We start from the raw sequence: 8,451 nt of genomic DNA, 5'->3' as shown, positions 1-8,451 counted from the left end.
TGATGGATGTACACGTGCATGCTACGTGGAACGCAACGTGCAATTACAATTGCGATATGAACCACTACGTGCCCCCTCCCACCGGGAATTCGTTGAACCCGGGACCTCGGGAGTACAAGGTCAGCCGGAAGTCGGCTCTCTGAGGAGCAGCACCAAATACGTATCCACGTGCCCCACGAATGGTGGGACACGTTCGTATTGTTCTGTACTACATTACTGCGGAGCGTGTAGAGGTATCCCATTCGAGTCCGACGTTAGTCATTAACGTTCTCACGTGAAGGATATGGAACGGGAGCGACCAACCCGTACTTACTGACGTTCCTTCCCGTTCGTAGCATCTGTGATGCATGAAGGTGTGCGCTGACGTCATACTAGGAGTCACTCGGTATCCCTGGTCGAAGTTGACCCTTGCGCCCTCTGGGTATTGCAAGACTGTATGGAGAGAGCGCTGGACGTGACACATTGGTTGAGTACGTACACACGACGTATCTTCTGGGAACATTACGACGTTGTGTGTGTGTGTGGACGTGAAAACTCCCACGATGGTGCAATTCAGTTTCGAGGAGTATGCAGACATGATGCTCATTTACGGGGAAGCGAGATGCAATGGAAGGGCTGCCCGTGCGATGTACCAGGAACGTCTCCCGGAACGTGGGACGCCATCACACACCATATTCGAAAAAGTGAACCGTCGTCTTCGTGAATCTGGAACATTTGTTGTGAGTAGAGTGGACACAGGTGCCCCAAGGACGAGGCGCACGCCTGCGGTGGAGGAGGCAATTCTTCATGCTGTGCACGAAGACCCTGGTACGAGTACCCGAATCGTAGCGCGGGATGTTGGTGTATCTCAGTCTGTAGTGTGGAATGTCCTTCATGATCAACAACTGCACCCATATCACCCCCAGAAGGTGCACACCATAGGTCCCACAGATTTTGAACCACGTGTTCGCTTCTGCACATGGTTTGTGCGTCGTTGCGTGAATACGCCTCAGTTTCCACAGTTGGTGCTCTTCACGGATGAGGCGAAATTCACCAGAGAGGGTGTTTTTAATTCCCGCAACAGCCATGTGTGGGATGAATAGAACACATTCGCAACGAAAGCTAATGGGTTCCAGCAGCGAATGGGCATCAACGTCTGGCCGGTCGTTTAATTGGCCCATACGTACTTCCCACCAATCTCACAGGTCGTACTTATCTGATTTTTCTCCAAGAGACATTGCCCGAAATGTTGGAAAATGTGCCATTGGCCATTAGGCAAAACATGTGGTTCCAGCATGATGGGGCACCACCCCACTTTGCACGGGACGTACGGGACCATCTGACCCACAGATATGACAGGCAATGGATAGGGCGTGCCGGGCCCGTGCCGTGGCCCCCACGATCTCCCGACTTAACGCCCCTGGACTTTTTTCTATGGTGCGCATGAAGAGTCTCATTTATGAAACCCCCATCGAGTCTGAGCATGACCTGGTTGCTAGGATTGTGGCAGCAGCGAACTTCATTCGAGAGAATCCGCTGGTCTTCAATCGTCTGTATGAGAACATTCTTCGAAAGTACAATGTGTGCATCGATGTTGGTGGTCGTCATATTGATCCTCTGTTGTGAGTTTCCGTTCTGCACACGCCAAAGGATGTTTTCATACTGTCCTTCGCAGTGCTTACGTGCTGCATTCCGAGTTCATCGTCGTTCCTTCATACCATCGGTAAGGAACAGAAACATCAAGCAGCAATGATTCAAGATTTAGCACAAGTTGCCTATTTTTCAGGACAAAGGGTCAATATCTGTGTTACTGATTTTTATCTGTTTGTGCTACTCTCTGTTTTCCTTCCGCCAAAGTGATACTGTACATTCCAATGTGAAACCCTTCATACGTACGTGCCAATTTCTTTCCTTTTTTTTGTGGCTGTGCCTTTTAGGGAGGTGTCCCAGCATTCGTGGGGCACGTGGATACGTATTTGGTGCTGCTCCTCAGAGAGCCGACTTCCGGCTGACCTTGTACTCCCGAGGTCCCGGGTTCAACGAATTCCCGGTTGGAGGGGGCAGGTAGTGGTTCATATCGCAATTGTAATTGCACGTTGCGTTCCACGTAGCATGCACGTGTACATCCATCACTCCGTTTTGCGTACCATCTGGGATGCGCGACAGTCACTGTCCAAGCATGTTCCATTTGTCGCACTTCATGCGCTCCTCTGGGGACTCCATCCATGTGTCACTTTTCGACCGTCCTGTGACAGCATGTTCCCTCGTCGTCTTTCTCCATTTTGCGCGAGTTTCCGCTCACATGCAGTGGGGATTCCCCATTTCCTTTGGGGATTTCCCTTGCGCATTACGAAAAGCGCCGCAATTTCAACGCACTGATATTGTTTGGATACGACTTCCTCCACTTCCGCCAGAGCCGATCTTCGTATCTTTCGTGGTTCAGACGTTATTGCTCTTTGAAAGAGGTGTGAACCGATTTTCTCACGGCTCTGGCAGCCACACGGTGCCGTTTTCGTAATTTTGCCACATGGTACTTTCGGCTTGTTTTTCCTTCTAGATTCACCCCCCTAAGTTTGTAATGGGAGTTCGAAATCACCCTGTATATGGAATTTAGAACAGTGATAATAACTTCTTTTAGTTATTTTATGACTAACAATTATTATTATATTTGCGATCTTGTTTACGTGTTCATGAAGACAAATATTCGTTACTAGTTTTTGCTGGCAACGTACCCATAGATGAATCCTTCTGCTTTCGGTTAAACTCGGCTATTTTCGGGAATCACGCAAGCTCGGAAAGCACAGCTTTTTGTAGAAGCTTTGTGGACGGGTTCCACCAGAATTTCACGCTTCGCCATGTGACTCCTTCGGAGGTCTTATTTTCCCGCAGAACGGCTGCAAGCATTGAGGCTGGTGCTTGCTACAGAGCTGCTGGGGGAGTTTGCTGCCGCATTTGTTCGCGAAATCGAGTGCGATGGAAACTAAATACGGTTAGAACATTACGTACATTAAATTATATTCGAATTATGCAAGCAGTGCTTGCATTGCTTGTACTATATCTTCGCCTCTGTTACCTACTGCTAAGAATAATCATTTCGAGGTCGGAGGTATAGCTCGCGCAGTGAAAGCGATAATAAAATATTAACTCTTTACAGTTACAAAGTAATATGTTATTGCTTGGAACAAATATTACTTTATTACATATTGCACAGGTATCCGTTTCTTTTGGAGTTTACCTTCTTCATAACACAATGATACTTTTCATTTCCCATAAAATGCATTGTGTTCGTTATATTGATAGAGATTAATGCAATCAAATATTATGGATCTGCGTAAAAGGGACTGACATGCAATTTTTCAATGACAAGAGGCTACCGTGGACATCCAGAGGGGGTTGGAGATGGGTTGAAAGGTTCTCTGAATCAAGCCGATTAAACAGACAAATAGCGCCACTGTAGGGAAAACATATATAGAATCAAACTATAATCACAAGTTTTGATAGGTAAATTTGGCAGGTACCCCCTTTTACATCTAGTACGAGGCTTGCTATAAATGTTTCTGCAAACCACCACCAAGAGTGGCGCTGGTGTTCCGCTATTATTAAAATCGGAAGAATAGATCCTTTCATTCTTACTTTATCCTTGATTGTTTGTTTAAGCCTATTCGTTTATTTTTCACAGCCGTTTGAAGACGAAGTTTCATGTAAGAAATGGAAATGTCTCGTGAACACTTTGGGGAACGATTTTAATGATTTCGAATGTAAATTAACACGAAAACAGAGCATCGAGAGACTTCATTTGGCTTTTAAGGATGAAGCACCATCCAATAGAATGGTATACAATTGGTTTTCCGAATTCCAGCGTGGTCGCACATTTCTTAGTGATGAATTTCGTGAAGATCATCCATCTACTGTTGTTGCCTGTAATGTTGATGCCGTTCGTGAAATAATTGAGAGAGATCGGCATGTGACATACCGTGAGATTCAGGCATCCTTGAACAGTGACATGAAAGCAATAAGTACGATTTTGCATGGTCATTTGAACGTACGGAAACGTTCAAGCCGTTGGATCCCAAACAATTTTACCAAAGTTCGGAACAGCATTCGGAACAGCGGTTTCTGAGGTATCAGTTGCAGTGGAAAATATGCTTTCAAAATTGTTTTTTAGCTTATGCTAAAAGTGATTCGATCTTAACGGTGAATATTATGAAAATTTTCCAGCAGACCTAGTAATGACCCAAAAATAAAACTGAAAGCAAGAACTGAAGAAAAGTTAAAATATTGTGTAAATCTTTAATGTGTATATTACGAATGTTTTAATTAACACCACCCATTATTCCTGTAGCTTTTCGGGACTTAGTCGCTGCAAATGAAATGTTCACGTAAGGTAGCAGGGAGAAAACTGAAATAAAATTTCTATTTTGTACCAAACGTTTCATTTACTTCTATACTTTTCTAGGAAATATTAGTGTCCGAAGGATATTTGTAATGTTTGTGTTGTGTTCATTGATGTGAATGTCTCTTTTATACATCTTTCTGTGTTTATTTTTATGTATCAATTAAAAAAACTTGTATAATATTAAGAAACGTTTTTAACACATTGGAATATAAAATAATACATATTAAAAATACTTACACGCATAGAATGTAATAGCATCTTTGGGTATTTGATCTCCATAGAGTTTTAATCTTGAAAGATGAACTATAATAAAAATAAATTAATATATTATTGCTTTGAATTGTTGTCAGCTTATATAAAATTATTAGTTTCAACTGCGTTCTCTGATTTCTAAAATATTATGCAATATTAAATTCCTATATTTCTACAACTTACGTTACTATTTCTGGGTAGTTTGTTCTGTCCCATTGAAGGTAAACATCAAATAAGATTGAAGTCTTGCATATTTATGGTCTCATTGTAATTGTTTAAAATTACCAAATCCACTATATTTATCACTAGGTGTTACGTTGTGTACACCTTTTGTAAAGAAACGATATTTTAGAAAAAAAAATGATGTTGAATGAATATCAAAAATAGAGTAATGGAGACATTACATTATTAGCTTATACTATGATAATTCTACCTCTTTCTTGGCTCTTTGCACATTAAAATTGAAGGCGTGGTTAAAGTTCCTATACAGGGTGTTGCAAAATAGCTGTTACAACATTTGGGAGATGATTCGACAGGTAAAAACAAGGAAAACATTCCATGTGAAAAATTGTCGAAATCGGGACTGTTTTCGAGTTACAGGCATGCAAAAATCGCGTCACACCATGTTTAAAGCACAATAACTCAAAAAGGAAGTAATATATCAATGTCGGATTAAAATAATACAAACAAAGCCGTACCTGACGAATACAATGGTGCAGCAATTGTAGTCCAGTGTAAATTTCGCAAGGGGACTCTCAAAGAAAGTAGGTAATCCCCTGATGGAAATACAGGAAAGTTACTACCATCTTCTACAAAATGTTGAAATCGTAATGTAGTCAGTAAAAAATGACGACGTATGTCCACATGTCCCACTAATGCTGGGACAACGTCCCAAGCTCGGGAAATTGGAAAATCGCTGCAAATCGCCTGTTGCACATGGTTCACATTGCGATACGAAGAAAAATAAACCACTTTGTCGCATATCCCACTACTGCTGTGACACCACCCCAAATCGAAAAAAAAAAATACTGAAAACCGTGGAAAAAATCAAACACCCAATGTTTATACACTACTTTCCAGTACGAGAAACAAAAGTTAAACACCCGTCACATGTCGTCAGACTGTACATACTAAAAGAGAGCTCACCAAGGAAAGAAGAAAATGGGTAATACTCGAATGAATGAAGGCGGAGAATGGCGAGAAAAGGCACACAATGGCATGTAACATTTCCATAAGCACATCTTTAAGGGATTCACATGAGGAAACGCACAACCTCCGCACATGCAGATCGACGGTATGTAGTACAGCGATCGCCAGCAACTTCACTCGCACCTTTCACTAAAGAACTTTATGCGGTGCTGATAGAAGCACACAAACACCGGTATACTCAGAGACGTTGTTCAAAATGTCCGTCATTGACTTTAAGACAAGATGGCATCGGCGAAGCACTGATTGTATGGTACACGTAAATACCTCTGGCATGTCACCAGTTGTACCAGCAGCGCCATTATCCCGCGCCACGAGGGCACTTCCCACAGGGGTTTCATTTAAGAGCATTTTAATATCTCCACACACAAGGAAATCAAGTGGTGTGAGGTCGAGGGAGCGAGGTGGCCATGGTAAAGGACCACCCCTGTCACTCCAACGATCGCCTAAAATATCGTCGGGTTAGGCTCTGGTTCCCCGGTCGAGATGCGCGAAACCAGATACGTTGTCTACTTGCCAGTGGCACGTTTTCCAAAGGTTCAGGTAATACGTCATGTAGAAACACCCAATAATTCTCACCACACACAGTAGAGGGGAAAGGTACGGGCCTATCAAGTGGTCACCTACTGCACCACATCACACATTCACTGCGAACCTATGTTGATGACGGTGCACAATGATTGTATGCGGATTGTCCATAACTCAGACATGGCTGTTGTGGCTATTGAACATGACGTTCCTGGTTAACATTGCCTCATCGGTCCACAAGAGTACTGTTGGGAAATATGGAATGGCAAGGGTTTCTTACACGAACCATTGAGAGAAATCCATGCATAGGAGAAAGTCCGTGCTCAGTACGTGGGGAAACTTATGCAATTTGTGTGGGCTCAATCACTCCTCCTGAAGAACGCGAAAAACATTGCTATGGTGGGTTTTTCGCGTACTAGCAATGACACGTGTGCTAGTGCCATTACGGTCTCGTATCGCGTCCAAAAGTTCTCTTCACATTGTACAGTGTGCACAGTGCGGGGTCTTCCACAATCCCACCTACGGGGTAATAGAGATCCAGTTTCACTCCGCCATTGTCCTGTTCGAGAACTGACCAGCACTTTCTCTCCGAGTGACGTATCACAACTACCGTGATTATCACTGCGTGTAATGTCACACAGGTGTCCACGCAATTGTTGCAAATCGGGAAAGAACACTGGCATACGTACTCTACGTGCAATACTCCGTTGAGCAAATCAACCACACACACACGCGATACTAAACTTCACGCTACGACACGCAGAACAGACAGGCAGAACAAAGGTTGACTACATTCTCTACGTAGAATCCACCAACGTTAATACGTAACAGGTGACCTACACTTCCAGCACATCTATTGGGGATTTCTGTATTACTTAACTGAAATCAATCCCAGCGTAATATGACTGCATGGAGTCATTTTCGGGGGAATTTCCTATTTCGCGAGTGTGGGACGGTTTCCCAGCAGTAGTTTGACATGTAAACATACGTCGTCATTTTTACTGGCTACATTCCGATCTTAACATTATGTAGCTATGAGTAGTAAATTTCTTATATTTTCCATCAGTAGATTCCCCACTTCCTTTGAGAGTTCCCTTGCGCAATTAAAAATGGGCCTCAATTGCTGCACCATTGTATTCATCAGGTACGACTTTCTTTGTACTCTTTTAATGCAAAATTAAGAGGTTTCTTCCTTCTTGAGTTATTGTGCTTTAAACATAGTGTGAGTAGATTTCCGCACGCTTGTCACTCGAAAACGGTGCCGTTTTCGACATTTTTGACATGTTATTTTGTCCTTGTTTTTACTTGTCGAACCACCTCCCATGCGTTGTAACAGGTATGTTGCAACTCCCTGTATATCAACAATGCATTTTAAACACTTCACCAAAATAATATCCGAGACCAGTTATGGTCAGTGAACAAGATCCTAGGGTGACCAAATTTACTAAAGATCAAATTACTTGACAGTAGTGTAAAAATATTGGTTCTACGTCACCCTTGTAGGTGGGTCTAGTATTTAACCTTAGTTGTGACATATTTCGATGATTTTGATGATGTTTTTATGGATTTTATTGCGTTCGATGATGTTCTAGCCCTATTTTTTGCTCAATCTTATTTTTGGAGCCTCACATTTGTAGGTATGCCATGATCTTACGTGATATAACTTAACCTATTCACTTTTTACAGCCTTTTACGGGTTCAAATATTCTACAAAGTGTAAAATGGTTGTTTCTATGTTAACCTTGTAGGTGGGCCTATTATTTAACATAAGTTGTGACATATTTTGATGATTTTTATGATTTTTTATGGATTGTATAGCATTTGACGATGTTCTAGCCATTTTTTTGCTCAATCTTATTTTGCGGCCTTATTTTTGTAGGTGGGGCCCTCAACGTAAACGCCTACGATGTATTTGGGGGGCCTTATTTTTTTGTAGGTGGGGGCTCTCAGCTTAAACAATTACGATGTATTTTTTATGATGTGTGTGTGCCCCCTTTTCACGATGGGTTCAATTCGCCACTACTTTTGGAGGTCACAGTGGGGACTCGCAGTTATAGAACACGTCGAGCAATAGCAGATAAAGCAAGAAT

At 42.5% G+C, this 8,451-nt stretch overlaps 1 protein-coding gene across 1 annotated transcript; it reads left to right on the top strand.

Annotated features, from left to right (window-relative positions):
* Positions 1–542: 542 nt before the first annotated feature.
* Positions 543–1,082, top strand: LOC146001449 (uncharacterized). The gene has a single exon (XM_083138769.1). The coding sequence runs from the start codon at positions 543–545 to the stop codon at positions 1,080–1,082; it is 540 nt and encodes a 179-aa protein (XP_082994895.1).
* The last annotated feature ends 7,369 nt before the right edge of the window (positions 1,083–8,451 follow it).

This window comes from Lepisma saccharinum, chromosome 17 (genome assembly GCF_977018435.1).
Source record: "Lepisma saccharinum chromosome 17, izLepSacc3.1, whole genome shotgun sequence".
In the NCBI taxonomy this organism is placed as follows: domain Eukaryota; kingdom Metazoa; phylum Arthropoda; class Insecta; order Zygentoma; family Lepismatidae; genus Lepisma; species Lepisma saccharinum.
The sequence above is the reverse complement of the archived record's forward strand: the minus strand, read 5'-3'. Positions and strand labels throughout refer to the sequence as shown.

Bases quoted from the DNA above. Each gene is read 5' to 3' on its own strand.
- LOC146001449 (XM_083138769.1), top strand. From the start codon at position 543: ATGGTGCAATTCAGTTTCGAGGAGTATGCAGACATGATGCTCATTTAC.